This window comes from Anabrus simplex, chromosome 4, assembly GCF_040414725.1.
Source record: "Anabrus simplex isolate iqAnaSimp1 chromosome 4, ASM4041472v1, whole genome shotgun sequence".
Lineage (NCBI taxonomy): Eukaryota > Metazoa > Arthropoda > Insecta > Orthoptera > Tettigoniidae > Anabrus > Anabrus simplex.
Genome location: NC_090268.1, coordinates 144,893,423 through 144,914,434, shown reverse-complemented (window position 1 = coordinate 144,914,434; position 21,012 = coordinate 144,893,423). Strand labels below are relative to the sequence as shown.

General features: G+C 43.7%; 1 protein-coding gene across 1 annotated transcript in view; it reads left to right on the top strand.

Moving 5' to 3' along the window:
• Positions 1–15,347: 15,347 nt before the first annotated feature.
• LOC136871727 (uncharacterized) overlaps positions 15,348–21,012 on the top strand; it is a 32,458-nt gene continuing 26,793 nt past the window's right edge. The window contains exon 1 of the mRNA XM_067145267.2: positions 15,348–15,490. Within this exon, the coding sequence (XP_067001368.2) occupies positions 15,431–15,490 (60 nt within the window). The 5' untranslated portion in view covers positions 15,348–15,430. The remainder of the gene's footprint in view (positions 15,491–21,012) is intronic.

The following is a 21,012-nucleotide window of genomic DNA, read 5'->3' as shown; positions in this document are numbered from 1 at the left end:
CGTTCCTTATTCAATTGAGGAGCTCAAAGATAAAACCCCTGTTAGATCCCCTCCTTTCGGGTGTTCACCTCCTTAGTTGTCCGCCACGAGAGAATGTGTCAACGAACTTTTAAGAAAAAAGGTTATCAGTCCATCCAAGTCACCATACGGCAGCCCCGCCTTCCAAATCCCTAAAAAGGGCGGAAAATTCAGGTTCATCATTGATTACCGGAAGGCGAATAGAAACATTGTGTTTGACAGCTTCCCATTGCTCACCATCGAAAGCGCCTTCCAGCATTTTCATGGCGCTAGATTTTTCACTGCCTTCGACTTTGATAATGATGATGCTTGTTGTTTAGAGGGGCCTAACATCGAGGTCATCGGCCCCTAATGGTACGAAATAAGATAACAAAAAATAAAAAGCATCCACTGACCAAAATAAAAATAAAAAACAAAAAATGTCATGAAGAATGAATGGATGGACATGAACACAACAAAAAACAGTGGATCAGACACAAAAAAGATTGTAAATAACAGTATTAGTGACCAAGGGACCACTTATAAAGCACAATGATGCTAATGGCACTTATCGGTAGTAAAGGAGAACCATGGTATTTCTCAAGCTGCGGTAATAATCAAAGGTAGCGTAAACTCACGGTGTTCCAAACATTAAGGTACTACTCACAAGTATTGTACGCCGTAAAGGTAACGCAGACCTATGGTGTTTCTCACACAATGGCGCCACTCATAGCCAACGCAATCCGATGAGGTTCCTCACCTAGGTGTACTAATCACGGGCACCGGTATTCCCGTGGTGTTCCTATAGAGTGGGTACTAATCACTGGCAACGCAGACCTACGGTGTCGCTCGTATAGTGGTACAACTCACAGGCTATGCCCAGACGCGTGGTGTCGCTCACACAGGTACAACTCTCAGGCAACGCCCAGACCTGCGGTGTTGCACACATGGGCACGACTCACGGGTACTGGAAACCCACACTGAACCCCACTCGAGTGCTACGAATCACAAAACTATAGAGTACCTAACAGAGAGGTACTACTCGCAAGTAAAAGCGACCGATGGTGTTCCGCGCGTGATGGTACTAATCAAAAGTAGTTTCATGGTTCTAATACAATCATTCCTTGGTCGCCCCTTTTAGTCGCCTCTCACGACAGGCAGGGGATATCGTGGGTGTATTATTCGTCAGCCTCCCCCACCCACAGGGGGTGTGTGTATGGTCCGCGAGAGGTATTTTATTTCCCTCAAGTCCGCCGGCAAGCCGGTTAGGACCCCCTATCCGCCACCTGGGACGCGCCACATGGGAGTATCACATCTCCCCCTGCTGCGCCTGCGTAGCAGGTTCGTGGTCTTCGACTTTAACCCGGCGTATTACCAGATTCCTTTAGATCCCAAAAGTCGCCCTTGTACAGCCTTTGACACCCCTTTTGGTCTCTTTCAATTCAATAAAGTACCCATGGGCATCTCGATCACGGGACAAGCGCTTAGCCGGGTCATGGATTCGATTTTCAGTGATCTAAAATTCTCTTATGTATTTAATTTTCTGGATGATCTCCTCATATACTCTGCAAGCTTTGACGAACACCTAGCTCACCTACGTGAGGTACTTAGTCGTCTGCGCAAACACGGATTCACTATTAACCCCAGAAAGGTCTCTCTCTGTTCCAAACGATTGAATTTCTTGGGGCATGTCATCTCGGATTCCGGTATAGCTGTAAACCCTGAGAGGGTTAAATGTATTAAAGAGTTTCCTCAGCCAAAGAACGTCCGTGGCGTGAGAAGGTTCTTGGGTATAGTGGGTTTTTACGGTCGGTTCATCCAGAACGTTTCTCAAATTTCGGCCCCTTTGAATCTTCTAAAAAGGAAGAATTGTCGTTTCGTCTGGGGTGAAGCCCAGACCCTTGCCTTCAATCGGCTAAAAGATGCCCTTAGTCGAGCCCCTGTTCTCCACAGCCCCGATTTCTCCCGCGACTTCGTTCTCCAATGTGATTCCAGTGAAACTGCGATTTCCGCTGTGCTTAACCAAACCGATGGGGACGGAAAACGAATCCCGATCGCATATTTTAGCAAGTTACTACACGGGGCCGAGTTACGTTATTCCATTTACGAAAAAGAATGTTTGGCTGTCGTGTTGGGTGTACAAAAGTTTAGAACTTATCTCGAACATCGTCACTTCTTTGTCCACACTGATAATCAGGCCCTGTCATGAATGAGTGCCAACATTAAGAGACTTGGAAGAACAGCCAGGTGGATTCTTCGACTGTCTGCGTATAAGTGCTCCGTTGTACATGTTCGCGGAAAGGAAAATGTCGTGGCTGACTGTCTGTCACGTATGTTTGACGGAATAAACATGAGTGAAGCAGAGGAGAAATGCCGTAGATCTGATAGTGTTGGATGTATAAATATTTTGCAGAAATATCCTTGGTCATTTACTGATATTTCAGAGCACCAGAATACCGATGACGAGTGTCAAAATCTGATGAAAAGAGTTGCTGATGGGTCACTTCACGATAAATCATTTTGCATTAAACGTGGATTGTTAGTTCGTCGTTGTGGTAAAAGGGGGAAGGACAAGATTTACATTCCGGATAAGGTAAGAAGCATGGTATTACATTATTACCATGACTCTTATTTAGGGGCTCATTTGGGTCAGTACAAGACATTACATTGCGTTTCTCGTGACTTCTACCGGCCAAATATGAAAAAAGAAGTGCTCGACTACGTGAAAAGCTGCGACGTGTGTCAACGGTCTAAACCTGCTAAATCATCCCAATTTGGGTTGCATTCCGCTGATGTAGCAACGTACCCCGGAGAAAGGTTATTCGTCGATTATTTCGGTCCTCTCATCAAGTCCCGTAAAGGTAACGTTGGAATCCTATCTGTCGTTGATGGTTTCTCAAAATTCGTCTGGTTGTTCCCAGTGCGAAAATCAACTCTAATAACGCCGTTCACTTCTTCTCTCGTCACATCTTTGCAATTTACGGCCCCCCAAAAAGTTGGTAACTGACAATGCATCCACTTTCGTCAATTGTGTTTTGGGTGGTGAGTGGACCAGATATTTCTCAGCCCTCACTACCCTAAACCGTCTCATGTAGAGAGGTTTCATCGTAATCTTAAGGCATGTCTAACCGCGTTCCACAGCGCTGATCAGCGCAGTTGGGACGAAAACTTAAATTTCATTGTTCTAGCTTTCAACAGTGCTCAACACGAGTCGCATCGGCACACACCGGCAGAGTTGCTCTTGGACAGGAATGTGGCTGACCCATTACAATTAAGATGGAATTTTGGATATTTGTCCGAACCGTTAAGGACCAAGAGCGTCGAAGAAAAATGGAGGGAAGCGGTCGAGCAACTCATCAAAGCCAGAGATCGAGTAGCCAAAAGGTTCAACAAGGGAAGGAAAGAAGTCACCCTAAAGGTTGGAGACTTAGTAATGGTAAAAATGTTCCCAACAAGCTCGGCAGCAGACCAAATTGAAGTGAAACTCTGGCTAAAATGGTCTGGTCCCAACCGTATTGTGAAATTCTTGGGACCTGTGACCGTGTTGTTGGAGGATGAAATAAATAAGATGGTATCCAGAGCTCACGTGAGTCTGTTGAAGCCCTACCATTCAAGGGGCCAGAAATAAGTGATCTAGTAGCTATTAGTGCCTGGTGGTAACATGATTTGATTAATTTATCACTCTTAAACTCGTTCTAAAGTCTTTCTCTTTTCAGGAAAAAAGAGAGAGAAAGAAGAGAAGAGTCAAACGATATTTCAGTATCGAAGGACAAAATATAAAATAGACAACAGACCTATTGATAGGACACGAACATTGACTGACTACTGTTTTCCTTTACCTGCCTGCAACCGATTCGTGAAAATGTCATACTAATGATAGGAAAAATTCAGCACCTTTACTTCTTTTTAAAGCAACGTGCAATCCGCCAGTCTATGCCACCATGTGACTGTTGGTGATAATGAATGTCATTTACTCTGATTAATTAGGTTAGTTAATTTTAGTTATATAGTGCGCACTATATATATGTGTATATTTCTTCGAGTATGTAATTTTATAATAAGCTTTACACCTCACTTTAAAATGTGTCCCTTTGACCCTTCGTCAAGATCGGACACATTTTAAAGACGCATGGGTGTGATGATGAAACATGCTGGCTCAGCATGGTTTCCAAGATGTCTTACCAATGTTTCACTGCATAAGTATCAACCTGTTACTACATCTTAGGTGTTTCCCTCTTTTTTCGATAGAGGGCGGCCCCCTCTGTCAAGAGCATTGATGATCTTGTCTCGACTAGGTCTTTTAACTATCTTCTCCTTGATAATTATTTTGTTCTGATGATGGGGAAGAATAATAATATGGAGCCCTCACACACAGGAGCGATGTTATTACCTTTCAAATGGATGTATTTTATATTTAAAACCGTGCTAATCACTGCACGATTAACGAGTTCTGAAGATTGATATTGTGGGTAATGTACCAAAGGGGGTGTCCAAAACAGACATTTTGAATTTGTATCTCTTGTGTATGATCAGTCTTTCTTTTCTTTTTTATTTTCGCTGACCGAAAACCCGTCTTGATACTCGGGGAGAGGATGGTATGTGTTTGTGTGCGTTGTTGATATCATTGTGGTGCAACTAAATCTGAGCCTCTGTCTATTATAATGGGTTTCTCAATGAAACGTCTTTGCCCTCGGTTGGAATTACGGTTTGTGTATCGACCGGAAGATTTATTCTGGCCGTACACAGCGATGTTTGTGGGTGGTCTACGCGTGACCATGAAGCCACGATATGTGCCGCTGACGTTCGCGGTGAGTGGGACTATTTGGCCACTATTGACGCTTGTCCTTATATTTTTGGTTATATTGCGCTCTACGAGTTGGAGGGATTTACCTATTAGCACCAATGGCCGTTGTTATTTGCCTTTAAGGCGATTTGTACGTATGGTTGAATGAATGAATAAATGAACGACCCGAGTAATAAGATGAAGTATCGATCTATTGAATGTATGTTTATCTGTTCATTATCGCCCCTTTTCTCTCGGGTGCTGCCTCTTCTCTTTATTTAGTGCGCGTCCCGATCCTCTTCGACCTGGACGTTGCCATGTTCATTTATTTCTTTCTTGGCCGCACGCTGGCCCGTTTTTATGTAATTGATTTATTTTCCGTTCTTTTCCCCATTGTATCTTTTTCTCTTTGTCTGCTGGGGTTTGCTTTTTCCTGGGTCGGGCGTTTTGTGTGCTCCTTGGAGTGTGGGAACCTAATGAAAAGGAGATCGTGGTACTGTTTGTAAAAAAAAAATGAAAGATATATAGAACGTTATTAAAAAAAGATAAATTAAGAAAAAATGGATAAGGTACTCCCGACTTGTAATTAAGTATTAACCCTCGATAAATAGGAGCAATCGATTTAAGGCCTAGCCTAAAACTATTCTCTTCGCAAATGTTGCATGCGAAGTCATCAAGAGTAAAAAAAAAAAAAATGCTAAGATCCCTTGCATAATTATGAAACTGTGCATGTGTGAATAGATGAGTTCAGAATACCATGATTGATTGTCATTCGGGCTAACCTGTATACGTATGCATTACTCTATTATCATCTTATAACGCTGAGTTTTAATAAAATATCATTTATCACTTATTTGGATTTTGACTCAAAGCAGAGTCTGTTTACGCTTGTACTGATTTAGGTGAATAACATTTGATGATGATGATCGTTGTTTAAAGGGGCCTTAACATCGAGGTCATCGGCCCCTAATGGTACGAAATAAGACGAAATGGAATGACAAATTAAAAGTGTAAAATTCTCCACTGACCAGAATTCAAAGTGTGAGAACGAAGAATGAATGGATGGACATGAATTTGAAACAATCAGTGGATGCGACCCGCAGTGCTTTACTTTCACACAAAGTGACGTAAAACAATAGGATTACTGACCAAGGGACTGTTGCTATAGCATAATACTGAAATGATGATGCTTGCAGTCTAAAGGAGGTCCGAAATCCAAGTTATCGGCCCCTCATAATGGTACTGATCGCTAGGAAAGTAGAACCATGCTATTTGTCATATTGCGGTACTAATCAAAAGTAGAAGAGACTTGCGGTATTTCACACATTATTGTACTATTCACAGATTATGAAATTCAACATGTAATACAGCCTATGTTTTTCTCACTTTGCGGCGCAATTTACAGGCAACGCAAAACTATGGTGTTCAGCACATAAGAGTACTAACCACAGGGACCTCCCCCTATCCCGTGGTGTTCCTCATATAGTGGGTACTAATCACAGGCAAGGCAGAACCATGGTAGCTATCATTCCATGTTCCTGCTCATATGGTGGTACTAATCACAGGTACTGAAAAAGCCGACCGCTCGGTGATCCTGTGTGCTACTAATCACAAACCTATTTGGTACCTAATATAGTGGTACTACGCGCAAGTAAAAGCGACCCATGATGCTCTCCACGTGGTGGTACTAATCACAAGTAGTTTCACGGTTCCAAGACAATCATCCCTTGGTCGCCCCTTTTAGCCGCCTCTTACGACGGGCAGGGGATACCGTGGGTGTATTCTTCGTCGGCGTCCCCCACCCACAGGGGTTGTGTGTTTGGTCCGCGAGAGGTATTTTATTTCCCTCAAGTCCGCCGGCAAGCCGGTTAGGACCCCTCTATCCGCCACGTGGGAGTATCACCTCTCCCCCTGCTGCGTCAGCGTAGTAGGTTCGTGGTGAATAACATTTTCAGTTCAGGGCTGTGTTATTCGCCCTTCCTGGTCGCGGTTCGCGTGTAGTTTCCTCTTCAATCCTCGTCGTCGTCTAAGTATTTATGTCAGATTGAGGGTGGTGTGGCTCAGTACTATATACCCCTGTGTACTAACTTTGGTTAATTGTAAATTGTGCCTAGAGAGGCCAGTTATTGTAAGGGGTTGTGTAAGTTTGTCCCAAGCGAGCTGTAAGAGATTAGTTAAGGTTGGAGAGCATGTAAGTTCTTTTCTGTGTTTCCTAAATTCAAACTGCATATTGACGTGCGCCTCTGGAAGGCTGTAAAGTTGTTGGAGCAAAATGCTCTTAAATAGGAATATTCTGATTCTTGTCTAAACATTGAGATTTTGCAAAATTTTGTAAACTTGATCCGGTATCCCAGAATTTGTAAACTAAGGGCTTTAAGCCCTAAATCTGTAAAATTCCCTAACCTTGGGTTTTCCAGTTATTGTTTCAAGATTGTTATTTGTACCTATCTCTTTACTATTTCACCAAGTGAAAAGTCTGTTAAGTTTGAGATTCTAAGAGAAATATAACCTTTATTTAAAGGTTTAATTCAATGTTTGATATCGTAGTTATACCCATTCCACCCAGCACCTTCTTTCACCTCTTTCTGCTAAACGGATATCTCCGTAACAATAATAATAGTAATAATAACAATAGTACCGAGCTCGATAGCTGCAGTCGCTTAAATGCAGCCAGTATCCAGTATTCGGTAGATAGTAGGTTCGAACCCCACTGTCGGCAGCCCTGAAGATGGTTTTCCATGGTTTCCCATTTTCCCACCACGCAAATGCTGGGGCTGTACCTTAATTAAGGCCACGGCCGTCCGACTCGTTGGCTGAATGGTCAGTCTACTGGCCTTTGGTTCAGAGGGTCCCGGGTTCGATTCCCGGCTGGGTCGAGGATTTTTAACCTTAATTGGTTAATTCCAATGGCACGGGGGCTGGGTGTAAGTGTTGTCTTCATCAACATTTCATCCTCATCACGACGCGAAGGTCGCCTACGGGAGTCAAATAGAAAGACCTGCACCTGGCGAGCCGAACCCGTCCTGGGATATCCCGCCACTAAAAGACATACGCCATTTCAATTTCAAGGCCACGGCCGATTCCTTCCCACTCACAGCCCTTTCCTGTCCCACCGTCGCCATAAGACTTATCTGTGTCGGTCCGACGTAAAGCAACTTGCAAAGAAAATAATAATAATAATAATAATAATAATAATAATAATAATAATAATAATAATAATGTGACTGGCTTTGCGTTTCAGATGGTGGAGATAATGGCGGTGATTATTACTTTAAAGGGAAATACAATGCGATGATAATTTTTCCCCCACAAACTCTAACTACAGGAGAAGGGCGAAAATTTGCGATCTTTTGAAGAATGAAGTCATCAATAAAAGAACGGGAAGGGCTGTGAAAGACTCTTTAGACCTTCAAAACGTAATAATGTCAGGGTCGTAAGTGAAAAACTGTTGACCAAGAAAGGTTCAAAGAAATAATCCGTCCAAAATTTTGACGATTTGTGGTAAGTGACACTGTACAGTATAGTCGCACCCTTCCTAAGTAACAAGCCATTTGCCGAGCATTTCTGAAACGGTTATCGATCGACAGCTCTTAGTTCACAAGTATGTATTGCGACTGTCGAGATGTCTGAATATAACGAGCACAGCATCGATATTCGCAGAGTTGGGAAGTAATTTACTTAACTACTTGTAATGTAATCGTTACATATGTATTTTTTTAACTTCTAAGTAAATTGTGGGCCACCTCTGTGGTGTAGTGGTTAGTGCGATTACCTGCCAACTCCCGAAGGCCCGAAATTTGGAAAGTGATTGGAACAGCGTCCACTCAACATCGAAAGGTCAACTGAGTAGAGGGGCAGCTCAGCCATCCTCGAAGTGGTTTTGCGTAATTCCCCACTCCTCCTCTAGGCAAATGCCGGGATGGTACCCGATGATGATGATGCTTGTTGTTTAAAGGGGCCTAACATCGAGGTCATCGGCCCCTATGGTATGAAATGAGACGAAATGCAATTTAAAAGTACAAAATTCATCCAGAGACCAGAATTCAAAACGTGATGAAGAATGAATTGATGAATATGAATTTAAAACAATCAGTGGATCTGACCCGCAATGCCTCACAATCCCAACACAAATTATTACTGACCAAGGGACTGCTTTAAAAGCACATTCCTGAAACGATGATGCTTGTCTAAAGGGGTGCAATATCCATGTCAACGGTCCCTCATAATTACACTTATAGCTAGCAAAGCAGAACCATAGTATCTCTCAAGTTGCGGGACTAATCAAAGGTAGCGTAAACTCACGGTGTTCCAAACATTTTGGTACTACGCACAAGTACTGTACGTCGCACAGGTAACGCAGACCTCTGGTGTTTCTCACATGATGTCACCACTCATAGGCAACGCAAACCCATAGTGTTCCCCACCTAGGTGTACTAATCGACGATGATGATGCTTGTTGTTTAAAGGGGCCTAACATCGAGGTCATCGCCCCTAATGGTACGAAATAAAAATAACAACAAAAAGTTAAAAATCATCCACCGGCCAAAATAAAAAAAGTTATGAAGAATGAATGCATAGACATAAACCAAAAAAAACATGAAACAAGCAAACAAAAAACAGTGGATTCAACTCAAAAAAGATCATAAATATCCAGGTCTAGGGGCCCTCAGAATGGTACATGTCGCGAGTAAAGTAGAACCATGGTATTTGTCATCTTCGGGTACTAATCAAAAGTAGGGAAGACTCACGGTCTTCCACACAAGATGATGATGATTGTTGTTTTAAGGGGCCTAACATCGCAGGTCATCGGCCCCTAATGGTACGAAATGAAAGAACAAAAATGTCAAATTCATCCACTGACCAAAAATATAATAATGTCATGAAGAATGAATGGATGGTCATGACCCAACAAAGAAAAAAAAAGAAACAAACAACCAAAATACAGTGGATCAGACTCAAACAAAGATTATACATAATTGATTACTGACCAAGGGACCACTCATAAAGCACAATGATGCTTCCACACAAGATGGTACTACTCACAAGTATTGTACGTCGTACAGGTAACGCAGACCTATGGTGTTTCTCACACAATGGCGCCACAAATAGCCAACGCAAACCGATGAAGTTCCTCGCCTAGGTGTACTAACCACAGGGACTCGTACTATCCCGTGGTGTTCCTCACATAGTGGGTACTAATCACAGGCAACGCAGACCCACGGTGTCGCACATATAGTGGTACAACTCACAGGCAACGCCCAGACCCGCGGTGTTGCTCACATGGCTACGACTCACGGGTACTGAAAAACCCATACTGATTCACCCCCTGTTGCTACTAAACACAAACCTATTTCGTACGTAATACAGTAGTAGTACTCGCAAGTAAAGGCGACTCATGGTGTTCCCCGCGTGATGGTAATAATCAAAAGTAGTTTCATGGTTCTAATTCAATCATCCCTTGGTCGCCCCTTTTGGTCACCTCTCACGACAGGCAGGGGATACCGTGGGTGTATTTTTCGTCTGCGTCCCCCACCCACAGGGGGTAAAGAGAGAGAAAAAAATAAGAAAAAAGGTATCCGTCACTTCGAAAAATGAAGGAAGGTCGGACAGGACAGACGAAAGTGAGAAGCCTGGCACAAGTAAGTGGAAGTAATGCCAAGACTCAGCTAAGGGCCCCGTGGTCGCCAATCCACACTCCCAAGTTGAGAGCCCCTTGGGCCCCTTTTAGTCGCCTCTTACGACAGGCAGGGGATACCGCGGGTGTACTCATTGTGCGTCCCCCACCCGCAGGGGGTAGGGTGTTTGGTCCGCGAGAGGTATTTTATTTCGCTCAAGTCCGCCGGCAAGCCGGTTAGGACCCCCTACCCGCCACCTGGGACGCGCCACGTGGGAGCATCACTTCTCCCCCCTGCTACGCCAGCGTAGTAGGTTCGTGGGGTGTACTAATCACGGGCGCCGGTATTCCCGTGTTGTTCCTCCCATAGTGAGTACTAAACATAGGCAACGAAGAGCCACGGTGTCGCTCATATTGTGTTACGAACCAGAAGCAACTCCCAGACCCGTGGTGTGTCTCACATAATGGTACTAATCACAGGCAACGCCCAGAATCGTGGTGTAACGCATTTAGTGGTACGAATCACAGGTACTGGACACCCACAGTGAACCATACTGGAGTGCTACGAATTACAAAACTATTGAGTACCTAACAGAGTGGTACTACTCGCAAGTTTTTTTTTTGTATTGGCTTTACGTCGCACCGACACAGATAGGTCTTATGGCGACGATGGGACGGGAAAGGGCTGGAGGTGGGAAGGAAGCGGCCGTGGCCTTAATTAAGGTACAGCCCCAGCATTTGCCTGGTGTGAAAATGGGAAACCACGGAAAACCATCTTCAGGGCTGCCGACAGTGGGGTTCGAGCCCACGATCTCCCGAATACTGGATACTGGCCGCACTTAAGCGACTGCAGCTATCGAGCTCGGTACTCGCAAGTAAACACGACCTATGGTGTTCCCCGCGAGATGGTACTAATCACAAGTAGTTTCATGGTTCTGATTCAATCATCCCTTGGTCGCCCCTTTTAGTCTCCTCTTATGACAGGCAGGGGCTACCGTGGGTGAATTTTTCGTCTGTGTTCCCCACCCACAAGGGGTAGACAAAGAGAAAAAAAAGGAAAAAGAACGGAGAAGTCACTTCGAAAAATGAAGTAACGGACGAAGAAAGGCAACGGCTACGAAGGGCGTGAAAAAAAGACTCCCTAGGCCTCGAATGCTCTAATCCCGTCGGGGTCGAAAAATAACAAGAGTTGACCAAGGGAGGTCAGACAGGATAGATGAAAGTGAGGAGCCTGGCACAAGTAATTGGAAGAAATGCCAGGACTCAGCTAAAGGCCCCGTGATCGCCAACCCACACTCCCCAAGTAGAGAGCCCCTGGGGCCCCTTTTAGTCGCCTCTTACGACAGGCAGGGGATACCGCGGGTGTATTCTACATGTGCGTCCTCCACCCGCAGAGGGTGTGTGTGTTTGGTCCGCGAGAGGTATTTTATTTCCCTCAAGTCCTCCGGCAAGCCGGTTAGGACCCCCCTATCCGCCACCTGGGACACACCACGTGGGAGTATCACCTCTCCCCCTGCTACGCCAGCGTAGTAGGTTCGTAGCGGATGGTACCCGACCTAAGGCCACGGCAGCTTCTTCCCCTCTTCCTTGTCTATCCCTTCCGATCTTCCCATCCCCCCACAAGGCCCTGCTCAGCATAGCAGGTGAGAACGCCTGGTCATTCTCTACAGTTGTATCTCCGACCCAAAGTCTCACAATCTAGGACACTGCCATTGAGGTGGTAGAGGTTGAATCCCTCGGTGAGTCCGAGGGAAAAACCAACCCAGGAACGTAAACGGATTAAGGGGAGACCCTACTGAGTTTTTCAGTCAAAAATGGTCCAGAAACCGAAAATGAGATTTTTCCATCAGATGATCTTTCATTCCTTGCCGCGCATTGTGATATACTTTTTTGCTTGTACGGCCATTTTTAAATGCTCTGCGGGGGCGTTAAAATGACACGTGCACTTCAGTTTGAATGGACACGCCCACTTCCCTGCAGATAAAGTGGCATAGCTCAAAGATTCTTTTGTGTTTCAACTTGATTCTTGAGCATGATGTTTAGGAATGGCCTAGTGCTGCCATCTGTTATCTTATTTTTGATGATTTGTTGAAGAGGTGTATTAGGGAAAAAACTCAAAATCCAAATGAGAGTTTACAATCTGTTATTTGGCATAAATGCCCTAAACAGACCTTTGTTTCCAAAGCAAGGGTGGACATGGCTGTTGTAAATGCTGTGGGGGAGTTCAGTATGGGTTCCGTAGCCTGTCAAAAGGTCAAAATGGCAGTTGATGGCAGACAATTGAGTGAAACCACTTACAAAGTGGGTCATGAACGTGACAGAGACAGGAAGCTAAAAAGTGCCATGAATAGTAAAGAAGACAAAAAAACTGTTAGCAAGAAGCAGAAGCAGTCAAAATCAGTTGCTGAAGAGAGAAAAAGGGCTAAGGAAGGAGAAACATAGGTGCTGGGAAGTTCTGATGAAGGTATTATTACTTGACAGATGTTTATTTATAAAACTATCTTTTTCTCAGAACTAACAATTTCAGATGTTTAAAACATTCCTTGCACAACAGTTTTTGCACGATTACCTTCAAACTGTGTCCACACACTCTACATTATAAGGTTCATGAAACTTAGTATCCGTTTTAAAATGTAATTATAATTTTCAGAGATATTGGGTGTGAAATCCAAAATATTCATAGGTTTTAACATGGTTATGAGGTGTAGCGAGAAAAATGGAAATAATTGGATAACCAATGGATTGTTTTTGAAATGAATACCAATTATTATTAAAATATGTGTTGTGACTATTGTAAGAAAGTTTCAAGAAAATATTTTCAAAAATATTGTGCATGGGACATTTTGAAAATAATGTACTTTTTTCAAAAAAATTATTATAAATTGAAAAATATCCATTCAAACTCATTCAAATGTTATAATTAGCTTAAACTTACTTATCTCATTGTACTACCAAAATTTGGTGAAAATCAGATAAGAATTGTAGAAAAATTAAAACTCAGTAGGGTCTCCCCTTAGTCTCACAATCTAGGACACTGCCATTGAGGTGGTAGAGGTTGAATCCCTCGGTGAGTCCGAGGGAAAAACCAACCCAGGAACGTAAACGGATTAAGAAAGAACTGTAATAGTGCACAGTTACTTTTTCCGTGTACTCTTCCCATCACTGAATAGTCGCTTTTGGTCCAAATGGGACACATAGTGGTTTGGAAAGTATTTGCACAGACCGAAAATTATTTGGTAGGTCGGATCGAACGTGAAAGTGTTGTTGATGGACTTTTTTTAACATCAACGGTGTTGTGCACCATGCATTCCTACCTGAGGGTCAAATGGTGAACCGCTGCTATTATCGTGAGACATTTGAGAGAAAATGTCAGGAGAAAAAATCTGACTAAAGCCTGAAGCCTCAACAATGCCTCTCACGAATGAACCTACTACTCACTTCGAATTGAGGCTTTCCTGAAGTGAAAATATCTTTTGTAAATTTTTTGACTTCCTTACGGTGAGTCGAACCTACATACTTCCAGGTGAACGAAGCACTTTTTTAGTGCCTCGGCTAGGCAGCGCCAGAAGAATAATATATGTGGAAGCTGCTCCAGTATCAGCTAGGGCGTTCCGTGGTCTCCATTGCACCTTCTGAAATAGAGCCCCTTCGGAGGGAGGCTATCTTAGGCTCAACTACAAGATCATGGTTGCCACCCATGACCTACAAGGAATTAATCCTTACAGGATGGTAGCAATATGCCCAAATCAGGAGATTCTTCGTCACAGATAACCTGTTATTTTATTTGTTTATTTATTTATTTACGTATTTATATTAGCCTCCGTGGCTCAGGCGGCAGCGAGCCGGCCTCTCACCGCTGGCTTCCGTAGTTCAACTCCCGGTTACTCCATGTGAGATATGTGCTGGACAAATTGGAGGCGGAGCAGGTTTTACTCCGGGTACTCAGGTTTTCCCTGCAATCTTTAATTCCAGCAACATTCTCCAATATTATTGCATCTGTCAGTCATTAATCGTTGCCCCAGAGGAGTGGAACAGGCTTCGGCAGCCGGCGCAATTCCTGTCCTCGCCGGTAGATGGGGGCTCCATTCATTTCATTCCTAACCCGGCGGAATGACTGGAAAGGGGAGTTAGGGATTGGAATAACTTACCAAGGGATATGTTCAATAAATTTCCAATTTCTTTGAAATCATTTAGGAAAAGGCTTGGAATACAACAGATAGGGAATCAGCCACCTGGGCGACTGCCCTAAATTGCAGATCAGTATTGATTGATTGATTGACTGATTGATTGATTGATTGATTGATTGATTGATTGATTGATTGATTGATTGATTGATTGATTGATTGATTGATTGATTGATTGATTGATTGATTGATTGATTGATTGATTGGTTGATTGAACAGGCTGACGATTTTCATCTATTTATTTATTTTGTTAAGAAGAAAGTTATTGTTCAGTCCCGAAACAGTTAACAAAACTTATAAATGTTTCACTCTGTCGGAACACGAAAAGTAACACTTAGAACGCTATTACACGGGTCAACCTGTAAAAAATGGACTAATGTAAGTTTTTACAGTCATAAAGTTCGTATTTCGATAGAATGAAAAGCTGATGTTTTATTTACACACAACCTAAACTAGGAGTTGATAACAACATAAAACAACTACCATAAACACTCGGTACTCTTCCCCTATATACGTTATCTGGTGCATCAAGAACTGTAATCACGATCGTTACGATGTTCGCTTTGTTTAGGTGTGAAGCATGCTTGTAGTATGATACTGTGTTTAACTTCCACAACGCATCCGGTTTCCGTCGTGTTGACCCTGAGGTTCATACAGCATGTTTAGCGAAGTGACCACGTTCGAACATCAACAAGAGATAGCTATTCTCATTAATAATCAGTTTATTCATCAAAGATATCATTGCATTAATAAATATGTATCTCATCAAATGGTCGTACAGCTTCGAGAACCTATAAATAGAACGTAAGGTGGTCATTGTCCCTACTATAGTCTTCCACTCGGCGGAGTACTATGGCAGTAAAGGCATTCTCCGTCTTGGTTGTTGGGACGCTCTTCATCACGCTCGTTGGGGTAAGTAATGATGTAGGCTAATATTATTGTCACAAGTCTGATGATGATGATGATGATGCTTGTTGTTTAAAGGGGCCTAACATCTAGGTCAACGACCCCTAATGGTACGAAATGAGACGAAATGAAAGGTCAACTTAAATGTCCAAAATCCTCCACTGACGAGAATTAAAAACGTGAGGACGAAGAATGAATGGATGGACGGATATGAATTTAAAACGACCAGTGGATGCGACCCACAGTGCCTCACATGCACAGAAACTGGCACAAAACAATAGTATTACTGACCAAGGGACTGCTTCTATAGCACGATGCTGAATGGATTATACTTATAGTCGAAACGGGTCCAAAATCCAGGTCATCGGCCCCTCACAATGGTATTTATCGCTAGGAAAGTAGAACCATGCTATGTGTAATGTTGCGGTACTAATCAAAATTAGCGGAGACTCGCGGTATTCCACACATTTTAGTACTGCTGACAGGTAGTGTAATGTGCACATGTAACACAGACTTAAGGTATTTCGCACATTGCGGCGCAACCTATGGCGTTCCTCACATAAGTGGACTAACCACAGGGACTCCTACTATCCCGTGGAATTCCTCACATAGTGGGAATGGAACATAGGTAATGCAGAACCATGTTGTCGCTCATATAGGGGTACGAATCACAGGTACTGTAGGACCCACCTCCTGATTCACACAATATCGCTACTAGTCACAAACCTATTGCGTACCTAACATAGTGGTACTACGCGCAAGTAAATGCAACTCATGGTGTTCCCTGCGTGATGGTACTAATTAGAAGTAGTTTCATGGTTCTAATTCAATCCTCCCTTGGTCGCCCCTTATAGTCGCCTCTTACGACAGGCAATGGATACCGTGGGTGTATTCTTCGTCTGCGTCCCCCACCCACAGGGGGGATAGGACACGTATACTCATGGGGTCGCTCACATACAAACACGTCATAAACAGCCAGTCCCTAAGTAAGGGGAATTGATGATGATGATGCTTGTTGTTTAAAGGGGCCTAACATCGAGGTCATCGGCCCCTAATGGTACGAAATGAAATAACAAAAGAAATCAAATTCATCCACTGACCAAAATAAAATAACAATGTCGTGAAGAAAGAATGGATGGACATGAACCACAAAAACAAAAAACGAGCAAACAAAAAAACAGTGGATCCAATTCAAAAAAGATCATAATTAATGTATGACTGACCAAGGGACCACTCATAAAGCACAATCCTGAATCGAGAATGCTTGATGTCGATAGGGGTCCAAAATCCAGATCTAAGGCCCCTCAGAATGGTACATGTCGCGAGTAAAGTAGAACCATGGTATTTGTCATGTCGGGGTACTAATCAAAAGTAGCGAAGACTAACGGTGTTCCACACAAGAAGGTACTACTCACAAGTTTGGCACTTCGTACAGGGAACGCAGACCTATGGTGTCTCGCACACAGAGGCGCCACTCATAGCCAACGCAAACCGATAAGGTTCCTCACCTAGGTGTACTAACCACACATCCCGTGGTGTTCCTCACAGAGTGGGTACCAATCACAGCCAACGCAGACCCACGGTGTCGCTCATATAGTGGTACAACTCACAGGCAACGCCCAGACCCGCGGTGTTGCTCACATGGGTACGACGCACGGGTACTGGAAACCCACAGGAGAACCCCCTCCAGCTGCTACTAATCACAAACGTATTTCATACCTAATAGAGTGGTACTTCTCGCAAGTACAGGCAACCCATGGTGTTCCCCACGTGTTGGTACGAATCAAAAGTAGTTTCATGGTTCTAATTCCGTCATCCCTTGGTCGCCCCTTTTAGTCGCCTCTCACGACAGGCAGGGGATACCGCGGGTGTATTCTACATGTGCGTCCCCCACCCGCAGGGGGTAGTGTGTTTGGTCCGCAAGAGGTATTTTATTTCCCTCAAGTCCGCCGGCAAGCCGGTTAGGACCCCCCTATCCGCCACCTGGGACGCGCCACGTGGGAGTATCACCTCTCCCCCTGCTACGCCTGCGTAGCAGGTTCGTGGTAAGGGGAATTAAAAGTACGACGGGGTTGATTCTAAGAATCGATGATGATGATGATGATGATGATGATGATGATGATGATGCTTGTTGTTTAAAGGGGTCTAACATCGAGGCCATCGGCCCCTAATGGTACGAATGAGACGAAATGGAATGACAAATTAAAAGCCCAAAATTCTCCACTGACCAGAATTCAAAACATGAGGACGAAGAATGAATGGATGGATATGAATTTAAAACAATCAGTGGATGCCACACGCAATACCTTACATTCATAGAAACTGACGGAAAAACAATAGCATTACTGACCAAGGGACTGCTGCTAGAGCATAATACTGAATCGAGGATGCTTGCAGTCTAAAGTGGGTCCAAAATCCAAGTTATCGCCCCTCATAACGGTACTTATCGCTAGGAAAGTAGAACCATGGTATTTGTCATGTTGCGGTACTAATCAAAAGTAGCAGAGACTCGCGGTATTCCACACATTATGGTACTACTCACAGGTTATGAAATTCGACATATAATACAGATCTATGTTTTTCTCACTTTGCGGCGCCATTTACAGGCAACGCAAACCTATGGTGTTCATCACATAAGAGTACTAACCACATGGACCTTCCCCTATCCCGTGGTGTTCCTCATATAGTGGGTACTAATCATAGGCAAGGCAGAACCATGGTAGCTATCATCCCATGGTCCTGCTCATATGGTGGTACTAATCACAGGTACTGCAAAAACCGACCGCACGGTGCTCCTGTGTGCTACTAATCACAAACCTATTTCGTACCTATTATAGTGGTACTACGCGCAAGTAAAAGCGGCCCTTGGTGTTCTCCGCGTGGTGGTACTGATCACAAGTAGTTTCATAGTTCTATACAATCATCCCTTGGTCGCCCCTTTTGGTCGCCTCGCACGACAGGCAGGGGATACCGTGGGTGTATTCTTCGTCGGTGTCCCCCACCCACAGGGGGTAGTGTGTTTGGTCCGCGAGAGGTATTTTATTTCCCTCAAGTCCGCCGGCAAGCCGGTTAGGACCCCCCTATCCGCCACCTGGGACGCGCCACGTGGGAGTATCAACTCTCCCCCTGCTACGCCAGCGTAGTAGGTTCGTGGTCTGAGAATCGAACCGGGGCTCTCGGACCAAAGGCAAGCATTCTATCCGTTTAGCCAATTAGCCGCAGGGGAGTGCACTCAGCCGTGCGCAGAAGGTGTTGCATTTTCCTCGATTTTTGCGCATGACGTCACAGTGGAACAGCTAGCCACGCGGGACCAGGGTAGATCGCGGCAAAATTCGTCAGTTATCGCATGTATCGGATGTATTTACATTTACAGTGCATGGGTGTTTAAAAGAGTGTCCGAGGACCTAGTTTCTTTTTTCGTTGGTGCTGTTCGACTATAACTTACGCGGTACAAGGTATGAGTTAATTGTGAATTGGGAAGCCGTAAGGTGTATTCACAGAGACATCGCTTAACAGGCGGTCGTGATACGGTGACGACGGTTCTATTCTTCACAGTGCTCTAGAATTATGACAAACAATGCCGGGCTGCGCTGTAGTAAACTGTAAACCCCACAACCGAAACACCAAAGAAAGTGAAATAGTTTTGCATGCTTTCCCGCGTGATATTAAACTACAAAAGGTTTGGGTATCGAAGTTCTGCAGAAAAGACTCGGTAAATATTAAAAATGCTCGAATATGCTCTCTTCATTTCCAGCAGTCAGACTACATAAGAGACTTGAGGTCTGAATTGTTAAATTTGCCTCGGAAGTGGGTGCTCAAACCCGGAGCTGTTCCCTCACTTATGTTGCCATACATTAACACGAATGCTGATTTAGTAAATAGGAATGATAACATGCCTGTAGTTAGTGCCTGCATGATCTCGCCTACTGCAGAAGAGAGGAAAGAGCGGTACGACAAAAGACTAGTGCAGAAACGAACTTTTGACACTTTGAAACAACTATCACTCATTAAGAGAACAGCTGACAAATGCACTGACACACAAGATAACCCTACTGCTACTTCAGAAAAGGACAACTTACTAAAAACTACTGCAGCTATTGAAGCAAGAAACGTTCGGTTGTCTGATGTGAATATGAAATTAAAATTACGAAACAAAGGTCTTGCGAATAAGCTGTCACTTTCACAAAACAAATGTTCACAAACTAAAGAAGAACATGAGTACTCAAGTGTCTGACGAAATTAAACGAATATCGAGGAAAATATTTTCACCCAGCCAAATAAGACGTCTGTTAAATGGATCTAAACGAGTTCAATGGAATAAGGAGGACATTTGTGCTGTTTCGCAGAAATGATACATTCACTTGCGAGAAAAAATGAGATACCCACTGCCTGCAGTTTCAACGCTAAGAACATGGATAAACCGCTCCTTTCGCTGCCGGCCAGGCATACTGCAAGACGCTCTACTTCTGATGAAAATACAAGCTGAAAGACTGAGCGACAAAGAACGACTCTGCGTTGTATCATTCGATGAAATGAACATCGATAGCAGAACTTGTTATGACCAAGAAGAAGACAATAGTAGGCCCACATAGCAATGTTCTCGTTGTTATGGTACGAGGGTTGTTTTCATCTTGGAAACAACCTGTCTACTTTGATTTTGACGTACAAATGACAGCTACGCTTCTGAAAAGAATAATATTGGCTTTAGAGTGCGTCTCGTACAGTGTTGTAGCTACGGTAGCAGACATGGGAGCCAAGAATGCATCTGTGTGGAAAGAACTTGAGAAAAGATACCTAAACACTAATTTTCCTAATCCTCACAATGCGAGCAGAAATGTGTGGGAGTTTGCTGATGTACCTAATTTATTTAAGTTAATGAGAAATCACTTCTTGGACAAAGGTATTGTAGGTACTACCTTGCAAAAAACCAGCAACGAAAAATGTGATTGAAAAATGATTGGTTCTGGATAGTGGTGAATTTAAAATGTGTCCTAAGCTTTCTCAGCATCACATTAATCTGGTAGGCAGGGAGCGACAGCGTGTACGATTAGCAGCTGAGTTGTTTTCTAACACAATAGCACCGGCTATCCGGTACTTGATGCCAGAGGAAGATCATGTTAGTGCGTTCATACAGCTTGCCGATGAGATACTAGACATTTTAAATTGTAGAATACCTGAGAGTGACAAGCCACTTGAATGTGGGTTTGGTATTCATCGCTATGAACAGGAGAAATGCCTCACAGAATTTTATGAATGTTGTGAGAACATGCGTGTTGGTTCTGAGAAACATATGCTTCCCTTTCAAAAAGGATTTTTGAAAAGTATCCGTTCCCTGCTTGGCCTTTTCAAAGACATGGAATCTTTCGGCGCTAAATACATTCTCACAGCACGTTTGAATGAAGTTTGCCTGGAGAATTTATTTTCGCGCCTAAGAGGTCTTGGACATTTTTACGATCATCCATCTCCACCTGATGTCAAAAATAGGATCATACTGTTGTTGTTAGCAGCCAATTCCAGCTATATTTCCC